The following is a 25,015-nucleotide window of genomic DNA, read 5'->3' as shown; positions in this document are numbered from 1 at the left end:
AACAAGCCACTAAAGTCACAAAAAAGCTTTGTTTATTATCATCATTGTTTAGATTCATATGTTCATATGTGAGATGATAACTACACATAAACAACAAAAATTCATCAACTAACCATTCAGAAATCTCCTACTCCTACAAATCTCCTCTTTTGCTTCTACATGTTACTTCTTGAGTCTTTCCATCTTTGTCTGACTGGTATAAAAGGGCATTAAACCACCCCTTTAAATAGCGTAAATTATTACAAAACGCAATATGTGACGGCCGGTGTTGATTCCTTGGTGCACCGCTACAAATTAGTCGGATGCTGCCTTCACATTGGGATACAGCTTATGCGTGGGGATGCTGCCAGTAGCGGTTCTAGGCACAGGCGAACCGGGCAGTTGCCCGGGGCGGCATTTCTTCATGTCTCATGGGGGGCGGCAGGAGCAGTTAAAAAAATCCTCTCTGCCGCAAAGGTTTTTTATTTTTCATCATTTCAATTCAATTATTGGCAATGGCGTCCCTGCTTGATGAGAAGGTGCCGTGCACAGAAGCGATGTCAAGGGGGTCTCCTGATTAGTTCACGTATCGCGTCTTTTGCACGCTCAAGGTCGTTACTTCAAATAGGCGATTAGGCGCACGGAGAGCGCTCATTATGCGCTCGCAGGAGGTGCGCTCATAAACTTTTCAGTATGGGAGTGCACGCGCACCCAAACACTTGGGTGTTTTTCTCTTCTCCGTAAATAAATCTTTTAGCAGAGCTTCAGCAAGTGTTTTTCTGTGGTGGAAATACATTAGCTACTAAAACTTCTCTGTCGTTGTGGAGAGCACAGTGCATGGTTGTATAGCAACGACAGCCATGGGCAAATCAGTCCGAATTTTACTATTAATAATAAAAGATAAGCTACTGTGCATTATAAATGTCAGGAATGTTTCTATATTGACTCATTCTTTTTATAGAGATGATTTAAATGCTGAAATATGAGGTTTATATTTTTGTAAAATCTTTTTTTGTGTTAACATTTTTTAAGTTTAGTATAGGTAAGATAAAAAACACTCCTTTAAAACAAATCTTTAATGTTATTAACTTGGTGAATTGATTTCATTGTGTATTGGGCTTTTTGAACAAGATTCTGTGTATGTGATCATGTTGGTCACTATATTCATGAAATGAAAATAATTTACATAATGATCAACTTTACGTGTTTTTACAGTGGCCTATAATATGCAAAGTACAATTTTCTATTTTCTAAATAATCTCTGATTCTGTCTTTTTCTCTGACATTTTAAGAGTGACATAGGGCTACAAAAGCTATTTTACGTCTATAACAGTTTGGATAGTTGTTAATATGAGAGCTGTTCAAAATTATTTCAGAGATAAGTATTGTGTTACTAAATAAGTATCTCTCTGACCCTTTTACTTTTAAAAACTCCATTTCATGACAAAGTATAGTTTAACAAGTCTCGAAGGGGGCTCTCGTCCTGGGTGTAATTCAAGGTAGAACCGCCACTGGACGCTGCCTACCTTGTTCATATAGCTAGCCGGATCCTGGATGGGGGTGTGTATGTGTGCAGTGCTGTAAAGCGATTCGTTACATCACAAGAGCTGATATCACTCAATACTGATATCCCACCGGTCCAAACTTGCAAGTGTCGTTTACCACTCACAGGCAACAGGGGGTGCGAGATGGCCACCATTCAACCCGAAAAATGTCATATAACCATTCCAATAACTCCGAAGCTGTTAAGTTCAGCTAAAAAAAACTGCATAGTTCCCCTTTATTTAGCTGTTTCAGGTTTGTTTGATTAGGGTTGGAGCAAAACTTGGCTTGAGAAACCTGTGTTATAAATCATACCAGATGTTTTTTTTTTATTTCCGTATTTTATTTATTGATTTATTTTCTGTAATAGTTTTGTTTGTGGGTCTGGATAGGGGACTGTCACGGTTCCTCTGGTTTCCTGGTCCTGTCCCACACTACATTTCCCAGCATTCCCCTGGATCCTCACCTGCACTCGATTCCCTCATCACCACACCTGATCTCTATCACATCATAATCATTTCATCACCAGCCTTTATATTCTGTTTGCTCTTACTCCCTCACTGTTGGGTATTATATGTTACACAGTATTGTATTCCCTTGTGCCTTTTAAAGTTCTTGTGCTGGGCTAGGGCTAGTGTCTGCTGTGTTGCTAGCGAGGTGGATCCTTGCGTTATCAGTAAGACATTATGAGGATAGTCCAAGAGAGGGCTTCACTGATCTTCTGTGAGTTATATGATCCGAGAGAGGACTTCACTCTTCTTCTGAGAGTTATATTCAGTGGATCGTCTGAGAGAGGACTTCACTCTTCTTCTGTGAGTTATATGATGAGGATCGTCTGAGAGAGGACTTCACTCTTCTTCTGTGAGTCAAAAATCAAGTATCTTCACTGAATTATGTTCTGTTGACTGTCTGAGAAAGAGGACCTCTTGTATCTTCTGTGAGTTATCCTTAAGAGTCATTTCAAGAATGGACTTTTTATTATAATTTAAGTTATATTTCTGTCTGAAGTCTTTTTCTAAGTTCCTGAACTTCTATTAGTCTGTGGAATTGCCTTAAATAAACTTTGTATTCTGGTCTTCAGCCTGGTTTTGTTGTGACAGGGACAGAGTGAAGCAATCATGTCTATGATTAAAATCATGTCTATAAAGAGTCCTCACAAAACACACATACATACACAGTTGTTGGGTTTTGGGGTGGGGGTGGTGGTATGTGTGTAGATGTGTGTATAAAACAGGATTATTTCGGAGCTCAATCCTCTCAGCTGACTTGGCTTTGGGAATATTTGAGAAGAACATTCTGAATACCAGCCACTTTCTTTTAACAACACAAGATGTTGGACTATAATATTACAGCATTACAAAGAAACAAAAATGAATTAATAAGATACATTTAAAAAATAAATAATTAAAAAAAGACATTATATTCTATGCAAACATTCAATGGATTTAAAGACAACTAAAACATGTCCAGGCATCTTCTTTTATGGATAACTTCTTAAACTACACTCATTTTCACAACCAAATGGACTGAATTAATAGCCTGCCTCAAGATTTCAGATAACTAAACATATATAAATGGTTTCTAAAAATGCAAAGATGATGGATTCCGAAAATTCAACTGGAAGCCGAGGTGGATATGAGGTAAATTATTATTATAATTGTAAGTAGTAGTTGTAGCCATGGTAGAATTTATTTGTTATTTATAGAACATTCAGTTTTGGTTCTAAACTTTGTTTTAACGTTCATAGAATGTTTTCTGCAACCCAGTTTTCGAGCCTGATGAAGAAAATGAGGAAAACAAAGAAAATCTCAAAATTGATATATACCTTGAATCTACTAAAAAGCCAGCTGCAGGTAAGTGTGCATACCTTGACCCCAAATCATTCTGATATATTTAATATAGGGTATTCTTAGTACAAGTAAAACATTTTATAACACACTTGTAATATGCACAGATTAAAGCGCCTTTCAGTGTTGCAGTAAATCTAATTTATGTATTCCATTTACTATATTTTTGTCATTTTTGAAAGGTCACAGTGTGGTAAATGACTGTTTGATGACTTTAAGAGAACAGTTGGGTGGCCATGGAACAATAATGGTGTCAACCGGTGTGTTTTTGATTATGGCTGTTCTTTGCATCATACTACTCCTTGCTCTCAACCGTGAGTAAGCAAATCACATTTTACATCTTTTATGTGGCATTGCTTTTCTTTATGTGGTATTATTTTCATTCTTTCATTTGATGTTTTATTTTATGTCACTGTATAACTATTGTTAAAATAACCTTAAAATGATGCAACTTAGATGTTTATTGTGATTTTGAGTAATTAAAGGTTGAGGACTTTGAAGACATTGGTATTATAACAAAGGTTTTCAAGGAACATTATTTCTGAGAAAAACAACAATTACTGGTAAGGCTTTATAAGAATACTGTATATCAGTAAGAACAATGTAAAACAATTTACATAGGATGACAAAACAATAACTTTTGCAAGTGAAAAACAATAATTATATAAAAATCAAAACAAAGGAGCACATGGTACCGATTCCGATACCTGGACTCAGGGTATCGGCCGATACCGAGTACCGATCCGATACCTGGGTGTGTATAGTATCTATTCAGCTGCAATTCATTAGCCTGACTTCGTCATACTCATATTTTATTGAGAATATGAGTCTGAGACCGCTCCGTAGGACTTTGATTATGAGGTGTGTCTTAACCGAACCAGGAAAAAAAAAACCTCTGCACTCAATTGGATAGTCGGACAGACCTACAACCAATCAGAGCAACGCAGTAAGTCAAATACTTTGCATAGCATAATTGTCAACAACAGAACTTACTTATTTTAGAAGTAAAATAAGTTAACGAGTGTTGCTTCTTTCACTTGGTCCTTCATGAGTGCGACCAAAGGAGAAACCACAACGACCACATGTTTTTCATTACGTCCTATCTTCTTAACTTAGCGACCGTCAGAGCTAGCTGATAAGTTACACTTTTGCTGAATATCTTTCCGATCGACAAATGCCTTGATTGCAGTTTTTCTGTTTGACTATTAAAATTAATGCGCTGTCGATTAATTTTAAAAACAGACGCGACAGCGGAATCTATACATCTCAATTCTCCAGCTGCAGTCATCTCTGAGGGAAACCAGTTAACGCTCTTTGATAACATGATGATTACGTCCCTGTAGATCATCTGTCCATCATTGTTTAAAGCCCGCCCTGGCAATCTGATTCTGCCTTAACAAAGAGACGATTCTCGAGAAGACGTTGAAGAACTCGACGCACGTGTTGGATGTGCACTTGGAGAGAGGGCGAAAAAAATCAAAATGTCGTCGAGGTAGACGAATACAAAAATATTCAGCATGTCCCGAAGGACGTCGTTTACGAGGGCTTGAAACACGGCAGGTGCGTTGACCAATCCGAACGGGAGGACGCGATATTCAAAGTGCCCAAAAGGCGTGTTAAACGCGGTCTTCCACTCGTCCCCCTCCTTTATGCGCACGAGATGGTAGGCGTTACGAAGATCGAGTTTAGTAAACACCCTTGCTCCCTGCAAGAGTTCAAAGGCTGAGCACATCAATGGCAAGGGATAACGGTTCTTGACAGTGATGTCGTTCAGCCCCCTATAGTCAATGCAGGGACGCAAGGAACCGTCCTTCTTTTTGACAAAGAAAAACCCCGCGCCAGCTGGCGACGAACAGGGGACGATAGTACTGTTACGTAGTGACTCAGAGAGATAATTCTCTAATGCCTCGCGTTCGGGAGCCGACAAGGAATAAAGTCGTCCCCGAGGCGGCATAGACCCTGGGAGGAGATCGATACTGCAATCGTACGGTCTATGAGGAGGAAGGGAAGTCGCCCGGGACCGACTGAACACCTCAGTGATACTCCTCCGGTACCCCCGCCAAATCACCCGGCCCTTCCTGCGAGATAGAGACAGAAGAGACAGGAGGGATAGCAGAGGTTAAACACTTGGTATGACATGACAACTTCCATGACAAAACAGAACAATTAGACCAGTTGATCTGCGAGTTATGCTGAACCAGCCAAGGATGACCTAAGACAACCGGACAAAAGGGCGAACAAAAAACTAAAAAAGAAATAGTCTCTCTATGATTCCCCGAGACGGTGAGAGAGAGAGGAATAGTCTTTCTCTGATTTCTAGGAAGAGAACTTCCATCTAAGGCAAAGAGAGGGGTGGAGTTTCTTAAGTCTATTAGGGGAATACCTTGGTCCATGGCCCAAGCCTCGTCGATGAAGTTTCCCTCCGCCCCCGAGTCCACCAAGGCGGAACAGGTAATGGAGGAACTAGACCATTGGAGGGAGACGGGCAGAGTAGTACACGACCTCGACGGAGAGTCCCTGGAAGATGCGCTCGCCAGTAGCCCTCCTCTTACTGGCGAGCGTTGGCTTTTACCGGGCACGTGTTGACGAAATGGTTGGGCGCTGCACAATACATGCACAGACGGTTGATTATCCTCCGCTCCCGTTCCTTAGCCGAGACGCGTAACCCACCCAGCTGCATTGCCTCCTGCTCCAGACCGGAGGGAGGCGGCAAAGTGACGGCAGGTGGTGAGGACCGCCGAGAGAGCTCCGGACCCCGAGCACGGCGGCGCAGGTCGAAGCGCTTCTCTAAGCGGATAGCCAGGTCAACGAGAGGATCCAGGCGAGTGGGTGCTTCACGAGCGTATATCTCCTCCCTTAGCTCAGAATTGAGCCCCTCCAGGAAGCGGGCTACTAGCGCCGGTTCATTCCAACCGCAGGTGGTCGCTAGAGTACGAAACTCGATAGCGAAATCCGCAGCAGAGCGTCTGCCCTGACGCAGAGAGGATAGAATGCGGGATGCCTCAACCCCGTGGGTAGAGCGATCAAAGACACGGATCATCTCGGTCTTGAACAGGAAGAAGTCGTTCACACAGTCCGTCTCTGCCTCCCAGTTGGCGGTCCCCCACTCTCGGGCTCGTCCGGCCAGCAGAGAGATAACGTAGGCGACTCGGGCTCGTTCAGAAGCATAAGTCGAGGGCTGAAGGGAGAAGACTACCTCGCACTGGGTCACACTGCGCGGGTGCCTCGCGCCCGGTGACTCGCGCTGGTCTCGAGGTGCGGGACTCTCATGGCGTAACTGGCGAAGCTGGGTAGAGAGTAATGAAACTTGGGAGGCGAGGGATTCGACGGCCTGTCTCGCGGCTGAAAGCTCCTCCTCATGCCGTCCCAGCATGGTTCCCTGGAACTCCACCGCCGACTGAAAGTGGTTGCTGCTCGCTGAGTCCATCGTGGCCAGATTATTCTGTGGTGATGAGAGACAGACAGAGGACCCAAAAGCGTTGCAGCAAAAAGTCAGTTTAATGAACGGAAAGATGTCCACAGGTAAGGACCGATCTCAAAATAATATATAGTTCAACAAAGGTCGACCCGCAGAGCAGGTAACAGGCGAGACTCTCTTCCTTAGGCTGAACAGCGAGAGCGACAGGTGAAATCAGACACCGAAGATCCACAGCAACCCCGGCGAGCACGGGAGGAAGATCCCTCGGCTAGTGGAGGTGAGCTGGCATCAGACAGGGGCTCTGAAACAAGCACAGCTGAGTAGCGACAATGTAGCAGTGGAACAGACTCACAGTAGCTCAGTGCTGGACAGGACAGGACTGGACAGGACTCGCACGAGAGGTAACATACACAGACTAACAAGTCTTGGCTCAAAGATCTGGCAAAGAGGTGGGGAAAAGCAGCGGTAAAAGAAGCCGACAGAATTAGAGAAAAGGGAGAGCAGGTGTGAAAGAATGATTGGATAACGAGCATAAAGCAGCCGCAGCTGTAGCTAATGAAACAGCAGAGAAAGCGAGAACAGAAGCGAGAATACATGATAACCAACAGGGGGAGACAAAGAACCGAGAAAAGGAACCAGGATCATGACAAATTCACTGATGAGTTTGCCAATGTAACTTTAATGGAGTTTGTTAACCTCGCGCCGTCCTCGCACATCCCTCGCCCTCGATCGTCCTGCTCGCCACAGCCAACTAACTAGAAATTTTGTGTAAATTGAATTTCAAACTTTGGTGACAGCTAATGTTAGCCTTGTAGACAGAAGAGTGATTTCTCTGTTTGCGCTGTTCCGGATTAGTGGGTGTGGCTTGCGGAGCTGTGCAATGTGGTGCATTGTGGGAGTTGTTGTCTTACATACAAATGTTGCATGTATCAGATGACTGTTAAAGTTTATCTATGTTATTTGTATCTGTCCCTATCTAAATAAACTAACTACTACTAAAACAGTATGTACTATATAGCCTGAAAGTATGCAGTATGAATGCGATCTGGACATCATCCACCATGTTGACATTATTGTGTGACCTACAACGTTATCACAAGCACAACAGCTTAAAAGATACGAGTGAGATGTTTTATTTATCTATCTGTAAATATCTTGATATTGATACAATTTTCTCATTTTGCGGTCTTAGATTAACCAATACAGTTTAGTTTCAGTTTTTCCGCGGGGTCTAAAATTCTGAACTTTAAATTTAAGGCCTTAAAAAGTCTTATAAACGGCCAGATTTTCATCTGAGGTCTTACATTTGATTTAGTCAGGTCTAAAAAAGATTTTACTCTCGATCATTTGCCAAAACTCTGGCCGCAGAAAGTTATTAAAAAGTAGCAAAAAAGTATTGAGTCTTAGCCTACAAAGCGGAGCTCTAGAGCAGGGGTTCAAACCAGTTCAAACCCAGTTCACTTGCGTGGTTTGTCATTTATCATGGCTTGATACGAGGTAGCTCGCCAAGAGGCCGTTCACACACCGGGTGGCATCCACAGCGAGATTGAAAAAATCTCACCTTTTCACATTCAGAATGCCGCAAACGAACCGAAGAACCAACCATTTAGCCCCTTCAGTAACAACACTGAAAGCTCAGTCAACATGAAGGATCGCGGTGCACCCAAACACTACGGGTGTTTTTCTCTTCTCCGTGAAATAAATCTTGTAGCAGAGCTACAGAAAGCGTTTCTCAGTGGTGGAAATCCATTAGCTACTAAAACTTCTTTGTCGTTGTGGAGAGCGCAGTGCATGGTTCCATAGCAACGACAGACGCAACAGGAAAATCTGCCCGAATTTTACTATTAATAATAAAAGATAAGGGGATGTGCAAGTGAATGTCAGCAATTTATCATTTTTTGACTCAATCTTTTTATAAAAGACCATTTAAAGGCTGAAATATGTGAGGTTTATCTGTTTATAAAACTATTTTTGTGAAGACTTTATTTGAACTAGACTTAACCTGTTGCAAGACACTCCTTTAAAATCTGGCCATCATTTTTAATGGTATTTTAATGTTTAATGGTATTTTGAGGTACTTTATGTAAACAAAAAGTGAATATTGATTCTAATTTTATTTATTTGCTGGGTTTCGACATACATTTGGCAAATTGATTTCATAATAATCATGAAATTAAATGTTCATGCCATTTCATCTCTAGGTATTATGAACTAAAATCGACTATAATTGTGTTTTTACAGTATAAAATGCAAAGTACAAATTTCTATATTTTCTGTAAATGTTATTTTCTCTGAAGCTCTTTCACATATACACATACACACACACACACACACACACACACACACACACACACACACATGTATAAGTATGGAATTAAAACTATTCTATTTGAGGGCTATTCTATTTCAAGTTTGTTTGAACCTATTTTCATATTAAGCCTAAGCTATAGAGATTGCTAACGTGACTTCACCAGTGACATATTACCAGTGGTGAACGCAAAGCATTTTGGGAATCCGCGGCACAAACAGTGTACAAGATGCCGTCTACCTGCTGTGTTGTAAACTGTAATTATCAATTGCGTTGGCTATTAAAGGGACAAGGAAATTGATTATTTGTCAAATTCGAATGACGTTTATATAATTTATGACTGTATGAGTGAGTTTAATTTGTTCATTGATCGATCGTTAATCTAGTAAATGATTTAATCCACTGAATACTGCTGTGGTAATATAAACACTCTCCCAACAGCATACGGTTTCTTTTTAGCCTTAAAAGTAATTTATTCCAAGTCAAATTAAAATTATATAGTTGTATATATCACTTGTGATGGTATTTTGTATAGATAGTATTTTGTATGGCCAGGCGTGCAGTTTACCAATAACATTAGAGCGACAGCACTACGAACGCCCGCGGCCCATCAAGCGACATCACAGTAGCCTAGCGACACACAGCTACAAAGACGCTGGCGGTGTGAACGGGGCTTTTAACTGGCACACACGCACACTTCAGCATTGCAGTCTTGACAAGGATTCTGACTACATGCAAATGACAGAGAGCGATGAGTGTGGAATAGCATATATTTGAACGGACAACAGTTTTCTGCCCCACTTTTACAATCTCCTGCACCCACCCATCGAAAATACTTGGGCCTGCTGCAGCGACTTGAAGTTATTGAAAACTTTGTGTGTGTATGATCTAACATTTAATATAGTTAAATGGTGTATTTATATGGGTGCTGGAAGTTGGGCAACAGGTTGACGTCTCCTGGCCAGTCACTATGCTCATAAGGATCCAGTCCTTTGATTCCCTTTATTTTCTCTTCATATCTCGTCTTTGCATTATGATTTAGCTCCGACCAGTGCTTGAAGTGGACCGTGAATTGCATGGTCCATCGCGAAGCACTAGCTGCTAAAAAAATGCTGGTTCTCTTTGACTCTTGCTGAAATCAATCCGTGAAAATAATAAATCTGCTAAAATTACGGCCAATGAACTCTCGAGGCGGGGCGAGGTGGGGCGGGTGGAGCTACTTGCTGAACGCGAGCAGCTCACCTGTCGGCATAACCTTTGCTGACAGGTCCACAAACGACAATGGTAACCGCCTTCTCCTTCTCTACTGCCACAACAACCTCTATGTTGCAGATACATGTTTTTCTTGGAAGCAAATCCACCACTGGTCATGGTACAGCCCAGATGGCAGAACTAGGAAAGCGCTGGACCATATCCTCATTTCTCGACACTGGATGCCGTTTGTCACCAACTGCCGTTTGTACAGAGGAGCAGAACTTGGCAATACAGACCATCGATTGCTGGTGGCCCAGCTCAAGTTAAAGCTGCGAGCCAACCAGAACACCAAGACACAGCCTCGCCTGGACTCCTCCCTACTCAGTGATCCAAACATCGCCACAGACTTCAACCGCGCCACCCGCCGCATCTTTGATAACCTGGCTACCGACAAGGTGAACGACTGGTAGATCTTTAAGGAAAGTACAATCCAGTCAGCACACAATGCGTTGATCGTGCATAATTAGCGCTGAGAGTGTTACTGCTTTCTTGCACTCTATTGCAACGGGAAGTGCGTTCTTAAAATTGCCAGTGATGTCGTGTTGTTGCTACATGTTTGCGGTCTAACTATGTAAACTGCATCCAACGTCCCGGTCCCGGTACTGCCTAGAGTTCTAACTCTGGGATTATTTCTCTGCTGTGTCGAACCCATGGCGCTTAACTACTCGCTACTCCAACTGCGTTGCATGAAAACGCGTCCTCGTCTTGACGCGACTACATACAGACTCTGCACGGAGCTCGGGATTGCTAGGCGACCCCGCTATGTCCATCGCTCCTGTCGCCTCCACTTCTCATCGCGCTGCTCGTCGTCTTCAGCCATTCCTTCCATCTGGTCGAACCGCTCGGATACCCGCTGTTCTATGGTGTCTTCTCGTCACCGTGGAATAAACCTTTCCTCATTAAAAACAGTCTCATGTGATCCGTCTCTGACTGAAACGCGCAATGACTGCGTGTTTCATCCTGCAGTTGCGCTATTTAACTGCCGATCCCTCACAGATAAGGCTACTGTGCTTTGCTCACTACTAACTGAGAAACACTTCGACTTATTGCTCCTCACTGAAACATGGCAAACTCCTAATGACTATTTCCACCTAAATCTTCTCACTCCCTGTGGATACAGCTACCTGGCCAAACCTCGTTCGACATCAAGGGGTGGTGGCCTGGCTGCTGTTCACCGCAGCAGCATTCCAGTCAAAACTATTGATTTTCACGTGACTTTAACTTTTGAGTATTTAGCTCTCAAAGTTTCTGGTACATCTCCAATGATCTTGATTCTCCTGTATCGTCCACCTAAAGCAATCTCAGATTTCTTCAGTGAACTGCATGAACTGTTAACCCTTTCCTCTGCCTTATCCTCTTGTGTTATATTACTTGGTGATTTCAACATACATGTTGATACTGACTGTGCAGAATCGCGTGAACTTATGTCATTATTTGAATGTTTCAATCTTGTACAACATGTCGATTTTGCTACACACTCTAAAGGTCACACACTGGATCTCGTCTGCACTACTGGTCTATATAATGTTTCTGTGCTTGGTTCTCAGATTGGACTGTCTGATCACCTCCTTGTTGAACTAAACTGTGAAATGCCTCTTCCCCGCCTCAGGGTGAAATCTACTATAACCTTCCGTAACCTCAATTCTGTAAATCCAGTACTGTTTTCTGAATCTGCACAAACTTATCTCTCTGATATTACTGCACACACTAGCTCTCTTGATATCCTTATCAAATATAATGCTGGTATTTCCACTGCCCTTGAATTTCATGCTCCTCTTAAAAGTAGAGTTGTACCTTCTACACACACATCTCCCTGGTTTACCCCTGCACTTCGCAAGCTAAAAACAGCTGGTCGTCGTCTTGAACGCCTTTATAGGAAAACTGGTTTGACTGTTCATCTTACTGCTTACACTGACCATATCCAATTGTACAAATCTGCTATAAACACTGCACGCTCTAGTTACTTTTCTACTATTATTAATAATGCGTCTTCACGTCCCAAAGCACTGTTTTCGGTGGTCAATAAACTCACCAACCCTCCTGCACCTGTCATTAGTAACCCGGCAGACCTCTGTGAATCATTCCTTTATTTCTTTCAAAATAAAACTGATAGCATTCACAATCATTTCCCATCCATGATCTCGCCTGTCTACACACACGACTTCGCCACTGCTTGTACACCTGGTACTCTCACTAATTTTACCCCCCCAACCCCTGCTTATATCTCTGAGCTAATCAACAAAGCAAACACATCTTCCTGTCATCTTGATCCTGCTCCTACTACTTTACTGAAAAAATGTGCATCTGTGATTTCTCTCCCGATTTCACTTCTCATCTCCCAACTACTAAGTTCTGGTTCTGTTCCTCTGGAATTAAAAACTGCTGCTGTCACTCCTGTCCTAAAGAAACACGGCCTTGACCCCACCAACATGGCCAATTTCAGACCAATCTCAAATTTACCATTTCTATCGAAACTGCTCGAGAAGGTGGTCTCTGCCCAACTTCAAACACACTTGTCAGCTAACAACCACTACGAATGTTTTCAATCTGCTTTCCGCACCCTCCACAGCACTGAAACAGCACTTCTCAGGGTTGTCAATGATCTCCTCTTGGCCACCGACTCCGGCTCCACTAGTATTCTAATTCTTCTAGATATTTCTTCTGCATTTGACACAATCTCTCACAGTATTTTTATCTCGCGACTCTCTGCTATTGGTGTTTCTGGAACTGCACTAGCTTGGTTCACTTCTTACCTGTCCGACCGCCAGCATTACATCTCCATTCGCCAGGCTAAGTCCACTACTCTCTCTGTCCCACACGGTGTTCCCCAGGGTTCTGTTCTTGGGCCTCTTCTCTTCATCATCTACATGCTCCCATTAGGTAATATCATCCGTCATCATGGCTTTAAATTCCACTGTTATGCTGATGACACCCAACTATACATTCATTCTCAATGCAATTCTCCTTTTCCCACAAATTCCATATCAGCCTGTATTGATGATTTAAATGCCTGGATGACTAGTAATTTTCTCAAGCTCAACACCGACAAAACAGATCTACTTCTTATTGGCTCACCTCGAATCACACCCCGTTTCTATGTTGACAATGTTCACATTGCTGGAGTTTCGGTTCAACCTTCCACTACTGTTAAAAACCTTGGTATAATCTTTGATTCCTCTCTTTCCTTCCTTCCACACATTTCCTCGCTCACTAAGTCTGCCTTCTTCCACCTTCGTAATATTGCGCGTTTGCGTCCATTTCTGAACATCACCGATGCTGAAACTTTGGTTCATGCTTTCATCACATCACGGCTTGATTACTGCAATTCTCTCTTCTATGGCTTACCCGACTCTTCTATAAATAAACTCCAATACATACAGAACTCTGCAGCTAGGGTCCTCACATACACTAAGAAATCTTCCCACATCACTCCGATTTTACGCAGACTTCATTGGATACCGGTACGCTTTAGAATGAACTACAAGATCCTCCTTATCACATTCAAAGCACTCCATGGTCTTGCCCCCCCCTATATTTCTGATCTCATCCTTACCTACTCCCCAGCTCGCACACTTAGATCCTCTGATACTGGTCTTTTAAGGATTCCACGGCACAAACTATCATCTTTTGGTGGAAGGGCTTTTAGTACTGCTGCCCCAACTCTCTGGAATTCTATTCCCCAAGACATCCGAGACCTCTCAACATTACATGAATTCAAAACTCACCTTAAAACTTATCTTTTCGCTTCTTGTTTCTGCTGATTTCTTTGTTTTGGTACCACTATCTCAATTTATATTTGTTTTTTCTATGTCATGTTTCTATGTCTCAACGTTTTGTATTGTTTATATGTCATATTATTATGATGCTCACTTGTACTTACTGTAAAGCGACCTTGAGAACTTTGAAAGGCGCTATATAAAATAAACATATTATTATTATTATAATGTCTTCAGATGCTTTCGATCTACCCCGAAAAAGCCCTGGATATCAGAGAGAACATTCAAAATGATTGACCGGCGGCATGAGGCCCGACTTTGAGGTGATTTGACTGAGTATCGGCGACTGAACCGCCAGTGCAATGTAGCTGAGGATAGGGAGAAGTTCTGGCAAACAAAAGCTAATCACAAGTCAATTTGTTCGTTTCGTTCGTTCAATGAACCAAACGACTCAGAAAAAGATTCGTTCATTTTGATGAACGAGTTCGAACAGGAGATTCACGAACGTGCGTCACAGGACAGAGCAAGGCAAGCATTTGAGCTTATAAAACTTAAACTTTGTTTTTTATTTATTTATTAAATGAGCGATCGTTTCGCTTGATAAGACCCTTATTCATTGTCTGGAACAGTTTGCACTGAAAGTGTCTTTAGGACTTGTTTGGTTCCCAGTGAAGTGCATTATATGGAGAAAAATGCTGGAATGTTTAATCAAAAACCTTAATTTTGTTTTAAGATATTTTTAACACTTTCAATGTAATCCACAGTTTATTCCTTAAAGATATTTTTTTATTAAGAAAACCTACAATATTATCTCTTGAATATGTAGATAATTTCTTTATTCTATATGATAAATCATCCACAAGCAAGTGGCTTAAATGTCCTTTATTTTCCTCCTTTTGTTGTTGAATTTGTCTCTTGAATTATTCAAAGATATAATTTTGTCATTGGTCTTTTTTATTCTGTGTATATTATACTTCGATGAACTCAGAACCATGATATTTTTATTTATTTTTATTTTTTGTCATTTTGATTGTTTATTGTTAAAGATACAACCATGGCAAATTTACCTGATTTTGTATGTAAATTTAAGCAAAAAAATTAAGATATATGAGTGACAGGTTCACTAACACCTCATAACATCAGTAACTCAACAACCCTACCAGTTTTCCTAAGCCTAGCCTAGTGAAGTCACAATTACTATAGAACTGAATGGTAAAGGTTATAGATTTGATAGACACTTTGGTTAAATGTATTCATGGTGATGAACGGTCGTATCAGACCACTGAAGTATATTTGAGTAGTGCACTTAACTCCAGGTTGCTCCTGGGGGATTGTGGATAATAAGAACACTGTAAGTCCTGTTGGATAAAAGCATCTGCCAAATGCATTAATAAATGTAAATGTTATTTTTGTAAACGTTCCACTTTTTTTAAAAAGTTCACCCAAACATATAAATTCAGTCATTAGTTACTCGTCCTCACGCTGTTTATTGTTTATTGTTAAAATAATCCCTATTAGCTGTCACTAAAGTGAGATGAGCTAGTCTTCCTGGGGTCCACAAAAAAGGAAGAAAAAAATCACATAACAATGATAATGTAAAAGCTGTAAAACATTATAAACATCATTAGAAATCATTCAGAATAAATTATTACATTATTATATTCATTGTTACATTCATACAGTAAATGTGTCCATTCCCTATGTCACAGGTCGAGGGGAGGAACGCTCGGGTGACCAACCACCCCCCCTCTAACCGAGTCACCACCGTGAGGAGCCGACACCACAGGCACACAACAGAGGACCACAGAGACAGAGACAAGTTTCAAAGGAGTAACAATCTTTATTAAACCAAGGGTTTCTCACAGTTTAAGATACTCTCAGTGGTGCTGCAGACTTCCGGACTCATACAGTAAGTATGGCAGGTAAGGATTCTTCACAGTACAGGGTACTCTCGTAGGTGCACGGTAATGAAGCAGTGGATTAAAAGCTTACTTTTCCCCCAGCGGTGCTGCAGACTTCCAGACTCATACAGTAAGTATGGCAGGTAAGGATTCTTCACAGTACAGGGTACTCTCGTTGGTGCACAGTAATGAAGCAGTGGATTAAAAGCTTACTTTTCCCCCAGCGGTGCTGCAGACTTCCAGACTATGGCAGGTAAGGATTCTTCACAGTACAGGGTATTCTCGTTGGTGCACGGTAATGAAGCAGTGGATTAAAAGCTTACTTTTCCCCAGCGGTGCTGCAGACCTCCAGACTCAGACGGTAAGTATGGCAGGTAAGGATTCTTCACAGTACAGGGTACTCTCGTGGGTGCACGGTAATGAAGCAGTGGATTAAACGATTACTTTATCAGCGTTGCTGTATACTTCTGGGCTCAAACAGTAAGTAGAACAGGTGAGGATATTCACAGTACACAGTACTCTCTCTTCAGTTCACAATAGGGAGACAGTGAATCATAAGGTTACTTTACCAGTGGTGCTGTATGCTTCTGGGCTCAAACAGCAAGTAGAACAGGTGTGGATCTTCACAGTACAAAGTACTCTCTCCTCAGTTCACAGTAGGGCGACAGTGGGTTAAACGATTACTTTATCAGCGTTGCTGTATACTTCTGGGCTCAAACAGTAAGTAGAACAGGTGAGGATAGTCACAGTACACAGTACTCTCTCTTCAGTTCACAATAGGGGGACAGTGAGTCATAAAGTTACTTTACCAGTGGTGCTGTATGCTTCTGGGCTCAAACAGCAAGTAGAACAGGTGTGGATCTTCACAGTACAAAGTACTCTCTCCTCAGTTCACAGTAGGGCGACAGTGGGTTAAACGATTACTTTATCAGCGTTGCTGTATACTTCTGGGCTCAAACAGTAAGTAGAACAGGTGAGGATAGTCACAGTACACAGTACTCTCTCTTCAGTTCACAATAGGGGGACAGTGAGTCATAAAGTTACTTTACCAGTGGTGCTGTATGCTTCTGGGCTCAAACAGCAAGTAGAACAGGTGTGGATCTTCACAGTACAAAGTACTCTCTCCTCAGTTCACAGTAGGGCAACAGTGGGTTAAACGATTACTTTATCAGCGTTGCTGTATACTTCTGGGCTCAAACAGTAAGTAGAACAGGTGAGGATAGTCACAGTACACAGTACTCTCTCTTCAGTTCACAATAGGGAGACAGTGAGTTACAAGGTTACTTTACCAGTGGTGCTGTATGCTTCTGGGCTCAAACAGCAAGTAGAACAGGTGTGGATCTTCACAGTACAAAGTACTCTCTCCTCAGTTCACAGTAGGGCGATAGTGGGTTAAACGATTACTTTATCAGCGTTGCTGTATGCTTCTGGGCTCAAACAGCAAGTAGAACAGGTGAGGATAGTCACAGTACAAAGTACTCTCTCTTCGGTTCACTGTATCACTCTGGGCTTCTGACGGGGGCAGATATAATAACCTTCCACGAACGTGTAAGCATGGATGGGGGCCACTTCTCAACAAAGACACAGCACACTTGTGTTCACTTCAATTCCACAGCAATAAATCAATGTGTATCAATAAGGCAAAAGCACTGCAATTCACTCACACGGTAGGGCTGATCAGAGGCCTCGCTCTGTTTGTTGTGCTCACTTTACATGGGGTTTCACTTTCAATTCCTCCTCCACACACTCTGAAACACATAGCTCCTCCAACAGTCAGATCCACACTCACTGTATCCTCTTCAAGCGGTTTAAATGTTAATAAGTTAAAATCAGTTCACTTATCTTTGCTCTTTCCTTTCCCAGCACAGATCCAGTCGATAGCTCAGACCAGCAGGCTTCCTATAAACAATCACTCTGATCCAACAAGCTTAAATGGGCGTCTCTCCCTTTCCCCTGTCCCTTCCCTGTCAGTGGGTCCTCCATCTGAGCCTCCTCCATCTGTGTCCTCCCCGTCTGTGTCTCCACCGTCTGAGCCCTCCTCTCCCTTCTGTCTGTGTCCTTTTATCTTGTTTATCTTGACTCGTCAAACAGGAAACCTGTGTGAGTGCCGCTCCTCTCTCTCTCGCACCTGCAGTGCATTAGCGCTAATCAGTGCGGGCATGATTCCATCACGCCCGGAGCTGCAGTGGTGTGTTGCACACAATCCGTTCCCCTAGGGAACTTGCGACTCTGAGGAGGGTTCCGATCGCCAAGCGATTTTGTCACCCGTGACACCTACTCACAATTTTACTTATGCTATGTTTACACGGAAACGATTCTGAAGAGAAAACGCAAAAGTGGCGTTGCGTCATCACTTTTTAAGCCTCAAAAACGCAGTCGCCGTGTGAACGAAAGCCACATCCGATAAAATATTTTTACGTTTTCACCCGCGAGCGTTCTCGTGTAAACAGGGCCTTGGTGCATTCTCAGATGGCCCTTGAAAGAGACATTCATTTTATGTATATGTGCAATTATTCCAATGATTGATGGCACGATACACAGCTGTTCTCTTTAAAGCATTTGATTTTGGGCGTGGAAACATCATCTGGCCATCATCAGCTGGCCTAGTCAAACGAGAATGAACCTGATCACACCTAACACCTGGTTTTATAAGAAAACGGGTTGAGAAGAAAAGACAGTATTTGTGAAAAATGTAGTTGTATTGAAAACCAACCTGTTCTCCACCGTTTGTCTGATGGGACAATGTAATATTAACCTGCCAGCTATGTTTTGTAATTTTCTAAGTTTGTAACCTTTAGATGTAGATGACCATACAGGGGTACAATTTTCCAGGTGACATAAAATTAAAGATTTAGCCACCTGTCCCACAATGTGTGTAGAGACATACTGTAGGATATTTCCTCAACATAGAGATACCACAACCCATCTTCTTCACTATGATATCAATATGTATCAATATGTGTTTGGTTTTCGAAATGTTCAGCACCAATTTATTTCGTTTTATCCAAACAAAGACTGTCGATGTGGTCACAACGTAGAGTACTGACCACTATATGATCATGGCGAGCTACCGATCTCCCGACGTGTCCTTGACTACAAAGGGGCCTTTTAATCTTTATCCTGCAAACAATACTGTTTTTACCAGCATAACTCTTTTGAAGGGTAATACTGTAACAGCGCATTTTTATTTTTATAAATTTTTAGCAAGGCCTCCAGAAAGTTACAACCTAAATCAGGCGCATGATGTCAATGTAGTCGACAGGATTCAAACCTGCGCCGGGAGACCCCAATGGATTTCAAGTCCATCTCTTTAACCATTGGGCATCTTCCTGCTATACTGTGGGCATTTAAGGGCAATGCCCCACATCCTCATTGTTGCCCACAAGAACATCCACTGTCGGAAGTACCAACCGGGCTTAGGAGGAGATGGCTTGGGCTGCATTGGTGGATAAAACCAGCTTGCCTGGATCTTCTGCCTCAGCTGCCTTGTGGGCTCATAGAGGCACTTGGCAATCCACACCCAATCTGCCGGCTGAAGGACTCTCTTGAATTGACTGGGAAGAAAACTCTCCCAATTAGTAATAGCCTGAGGCAGAGATTGTGTGGGGTGCAGTGAGGGTGCTGGGCATGAGGATGGAGTGGGCTGCGGGGATGGAGTGGGCTGCGGGGATGGAGTGGCCCGCGGGGATGGAGAGAACCATGGTGTGGTGGTGGAGTGGGCCACAGGGATAGAGTGGGACGGGGAGATGGATTGGCCCGCGGAGATGGAGAGAATTTTCTGAAGGGCTGACACGTGGAGCCAATAGCGCACCATAATGGCTGGACTCAGTGTGTTGGAGAAGTCCAACAGCCCCCTGGACTCTGGCCCCACAGCTGTCACACTTCTCTTCAATGTGCTGGTCAGAGAGGTGCTCTCCCTCCACAACCATACTGTACAGTAAACACTTCACCCCCTGTTCTCCCTGTGATGTCCCTGCCTCCTCTGAGCTGCCGCATTCCTCTACCATAGGGCCTGCCTCAATCAAGTCCTTCTCTGTTGACTGGGAGAATATGATTAGAAAACAAAAGAAGAAGGTCATATTATTCATGTTAAATAATTTCACCAATTATTCTGCAGAACTTTGCACTCTGAGAATAGATCAGCGGAAGGTCCAATAAATAGTCTATCACATCATGCCTTTGATATATTATATCATATACCTACCTTATGGAACCCACAAGTGCACACTATGTGCCTGCCAAACAGGTCCACCTTATTTCCCCTTTGCAGGAGACAATTCGCTCCAGGGCCTCATTCCATTTTTTTGCCTCCAGGCCTTTTGTCTGTACTGAACTGGAAGGTGCCCTGGGCATACCTATGGCAGATGTCATTCCAATAAGCGGAGGATTTGCCTGTTTGGTCATATCTGAAAAAATATTGTGGAACAAATCAAAGAAGTTGTGCATTTCTTGGCAGTAACTATTGGCTGGGTTAATGGATTAATGATGTGACGGGTAATTTTTTTTCTTTTTGTCCAAAGGCCTTAATAATTGTAATAATAAACAAATATATGACATCCAAAGTATGGAAGTCAGTAATACTTTATCTTTTTTACTGAATCCAAAAGGTTTTAATTATATTTACATCAAACATCATATAGACATGGGGTTTGTATAGACACATTTTATGTAATTATCTTTGTTCAAGTAACAATGAAACATTTTAATGTTTGAAGAAGTAATATTATATGTACAACAAGATGTGATTTTGTAGCTATTTGTGCCTGTGTATTGGTTAAACTATTTGTAAAGTCAAGGGCAACAGTCATTGTCCTTTGATATAACCAGCTTTGGTAATTCGGTACACCGATATAGAAAATATTTCAATTGAATAATATTGTTTTAAATAACTAAAGGAACTACAATAATACAAATATAAAGCAGATTAGGTTTTTTTTTTCTACATTTCCTCTTTTCATTTTCCTGTGCAGTGTTTAATTTGCTATTATAGGGTTTAGAGTAGTCCATTAAAATGATTATGTTATTTTATATTTGTTCTGTCACACAATATATCTCAACGTCAGAGTCAAATCAGGTTTGTACATAAATAATGTGCATGAATAATGTGCATGAATAATCTGCAATTTAGTAATTTTAAATATATTGATTGTTAAACAGAATTACTTTTTTAGTGACAAATGTTGTCCATATTTTAAAAAAATGGCAAAACAGTGTTAATAGATTGTAAAAACTACATAATCTCATTATTAACACTTTGTAAAACTTATAAATGGTTATAAAATGAATAATATCTCCATAACTAGCATTAAGGCAGGCGTACACGGTGCGATTTTTTGCTGTTTTACGAGCTCACAGATTATTTTTTTCACTCAGGAGAAATCGCGTGTAAATCGGAAGATACGAGCCGAGCCGAGCACCTTTCGACCTCGTCAGCTTGCATTCGCGAGGTGTGTGTGGTTGAATGAGCCGATTTGTCGATCTATCTGAATTTGACCAATCAGGAGCTGAGGAAATCCACAGAAGAAAGATGAAAATGATGTGGACTACTAGAAACACTGCTTCAATTAATGTTTTTATGATGACTTTGTGAAAGGTTAACTGAACAGCATCTGCTGTGTTCCAACTGGCCAGTATTTGGCATATTTCATTCTGAAACATCTGTAGGCTATTATGCTAATGTTTTTGATAGTGTTATAGATTTCTTACAGATTCTTACACGTCACAATGATCATTACGTTTGTATCTTCCTAAAAGCAATAACAGTTTGTCTACAGCCTCAGCTTTTTTTTATTAACGCCGACAGAACAACGTTGCCAGATATTGCTATGAAAAACAAGCCAAAACAAAGAAATTATATAAAAATTTGAAATAAGTTCAAAGCTTGTGTTTTGGAAATAAGATAAATATATTACGAACCACTTTAATAACTTCCTAAAGTGTGACATTAATCCAAAAAACAAGTCCAGATACTGGCCCCTTTCCATTATGTGGATCTGGCAACATGTGATCTGGCACCCGCGCCCTCACTCACAACGCGCTCAAGCTCAGTCAAGCCCCGTTCACAGCGCTATAGCTTCTCGCAGTAAAATTAATTGCAAACACTCACATGAGGTGGTTTAAACGGCTATCATTCAGAGCGCTTGAAATTTAATTTTTGAATGTGTAGCCTCCCGTGACTACGTTTTTTTTTAACTCACTCACACACACATACACACACACACACACACACACACACACACACACACACACACACGCACACAAGGGTGACCGGACGTCCGTTTCCCGGCGTTAATAACAAGCCTATAGCAAAATAATCACGGCTTGTATCAATATTTTCTATGCAGTTATGAGAGTTTTTAGCGCAGAACTTCATGCGATTTCTTCGGAATTCAGCGGGTCTTAAAATCGTGTCATATATCACTACCTCCGTAGGATTTTCAGATAAACTCACTCGTAAAGTGTGCCTGGACATACGATCTTCCGACCGTCAGAATTCGTACCGTGTACGCCCACCTTTAGCTAGCAAAACACGTCAGGTTTCAATGTTAGGTTAACTTACCTTGCTCACATATAAGCCACAAAGTGTGTTCTCACAAGCAGTCTTCAGAAATCTAAAATGACAAATTTATACTAATTTAGACTTCTGGACTTAACAGGCACATGCACATGGTGCCAAGCCATTTGGCCCTGCCTGTAATGAGTAAGACAGAAGGCTGAAACATAAAACAAGTATGACCAAAGTAATCGACTTCCATTCCATTTCCATTCTTCCATTCCCCATCCCTTAAAGCTATGGTATACGATGTTAAAAATCGGTCGAGGCGGTAGGGAAGTTTTAAAAAACTCATCCCGCCCCTCTACACACACCCCCCTCCCCTCTGTGCTACCTGATCCCTGACGTATGTCACGTTTGAGTTTACGTCAACGCAAGATTAGCAACCTCATGAAATGTTCTAAACTCCCCACCACCATTATAATACTACTAGTTTTGCTAAGGTTTTCAGTAATTGTTATTGCAGCACGCAGCGCATCTTGTTCAAATTCCGATCAGCTCGAACAGAAACCTCGAACAAGAAATATAATTACTTTGAACCGCGATCGGCGATGCTAAACGGCTAACATTCCAATGCCGACCGGCAGCATGAGCAAGTTGTCAAACTGATAAAAAGCCACGTAACACGTCACACCATAAAAGAATAAATAAATGGACGCTATGAAGGACGCTATATTTATCCTACTTAGAGTCCGGCGTTCGTCACATTTCTTTTTAATCTCTGATCTTTCCTCCACAGACTTTCTCTTGCGTCCAAACTTTACAGTAGAGGCAAGCAGGGGCCGCTTGCTGTTGTCGTTTATATTTTTATCCATTGCTTTATCCATTGCTGATCTGACGCTACTAGCTAGCTACCATAGACAGTCTGTCAGCTGTTTGCTCACGCACGGCGGGGGCGGGTGCGGTTGGGTTGGAGACGCGAGCGCCAGGCGGAGTTTCAAGTGGAGCTGGTGATTGGATGAGAGCAGTTGACCAATATAAGCTGTGCGGTCGCACAGCTTACATTGGTCAACTTTTCTGCGGCTGTACAGCCAATAGAGTGAATGGATTTTTTTCGTTCCTTTTTTCTATTCATATTGTTAGGATTGTACTATATAACCATAACCAGCATCTAAACGAGGATATTAATAATGAACCATCTTTGAAATCGTATACCCTAGCTTTAAAGTTTCTTAATTTAAATAGCTGGCTTAGGCCGCTGGCACATCCTCCAGTGCTTTTGTGCTCACAATTCAATGCAAATTTGAACCATTTACCTCCTATCACAAAAAAAAAACATTTGCATCCATCAGCTTGACTGAGAAACCTGACAGGAACATTGATAATTACTAAATTTGCTTTCTTACTATTCTACTCTTTCTTTCTTTTCACAGAGGTTAAAAGTAGAGAGATTTACCCTTTAGACTCTCAGTTTGGAGACAGAATTTCACAGAATCTTACTTTGAGACCAACTGCACCCCATCGTACACATAGTTCCACAGTACCCTGGCCTGGGAAAGAGCCCACATTCTTTACAAGTAAGTTTATGGTATACATATACTGTTTTAAATGAAGTTACCCAAGTGACCATTTGTTTGATTTTTTTTGCATTTTATTACAAAATATCAACCCAAGTGGCATTTAAGGTTGGGTTCATGTGCACAATACATGTTGTTCCTTTAGGGCTGCTAGAACACCCATGTGAACTTATGATGAGCTGATTTAATTCATTATTTAGATGTTGGAAGACATTAAAGAAAGAGCTCTATTATGACTGGATGATAATAAAGGAGTTATTATAATAACATAATATATTATAATAATGCTGAGAATTCCCATCAGCTGTGTGTGTGCTTGGCCACAAAGTGGTGTTTCAGACTGGACGTGCTGCGATGATGATAGTTCAGTTCACAACGACAAAACACACAAATCACTTTTGGCAACCTTTTGGCAACCATTTGGCAAGTAAAGTTTCCATTCAGAATCTTAATGGCATTCATTTTGCCGTCTCACACTCGTCATGCACTCAAAACGTAACGTTAACTTACTATTTGGCCGGCTCGCAAGCCCAAAAAGTGTGTGTGACGTGCCTGCTGTTTTGTGTCCGGTCAACTTAGATCTGCTTGCGCTTTGGTCAACGAAGCAAGAAAACATCCTGGTGCAGCGCAATCAATTGAAATGAATGGGTTTCATAGCGCAGCGCCGTGCATGCTGCATCCTGTTGCAAAATCATATGAATAAAATTTGTTAATAATGTTAAAGGGATAGTTCACTTTGAAATTAATTTTTGATATGTTTTAGCTTACCTCGAGGGCATCCAAGATGTAGGTGTCTTTGATTCCACACCACAGTATTTTCAATTTTGACATTTTTCAGTCAAACCGTTGTTGTCTGTCAGTCATATAATGGAGGCTAAGGGGGTCCACCAAAAAGCATGCACAGAGAAGTCAAAATTAAACATGATTTTAATGAAACGAGCGGATTTTGTGAGAAAACGAACAGCATTTATATCGTTTTT

General features: G+C 41.7%; 3 protein-coding genes across 3 annotated transcripts in view; 2 read left to right on the top strand and 1 right to left on the bottom strand.

The window, feature by feature from the left end:
- LOC148971945 (uncharacterized) overlaps positions 1-19,779 on the bottom strand; it is a 443,851-nt gene extending 424,072 nt beyond the window's left edge. The window contains exon 1 of the mRNA XM_089121621.1: positions 19,281-19,779. Coding sequence (XP_088977747.1) covers positions 19,281-19,779 — 499 coding nt within the window. The remainder of the gene's footprint in view (positions 1-19,280) is intronic.
- LOC120466787 (uncharacterized) overlaps positions 1-25,015 on the top strand; it is a 329,947-nt gene that overhangs the window by 91,756 nt on the left and 213,176 nt on the right. The window lies entirely within an intron of this gene.
- The window catches only part of mfrp (membrane frizzled-related protein), a 58,380-nt gene continuing 53,145 nt past the window's right edge, over positions 19,781-25,015 (top strand). The window contains exons 1-2 of the mRNA XM_089121608.1: positions 19,781-19,902; positions 23,821-24,035. Coding sequence (XP_088977734.1) covers positions 19,781-19,902; positions 23,821-24,035 — 337 coding nt within the window. The remainder of the gene's footprint in view (positions 19,903-23,820; positions 24,036-25,015) is intronic.

Source organism: Pimephales promelas, chromosome 16, assembly GCF_988280905.1.
Source record: "Pimephales promelas chromosome 16, fPimPro1.hap1.1, whole genome shotgun sequence".
NCBI classification, from domain to species: domain Eukaryota; kingdom Metazoa; phylum Chordata; class Actinopteri; order Cypriniformes; family Leuciscidae; genus Pimephales; species Pimephales promelas.
This window is presented reverse-complemented; position numbering and strand designations above follow the sequence as displayed.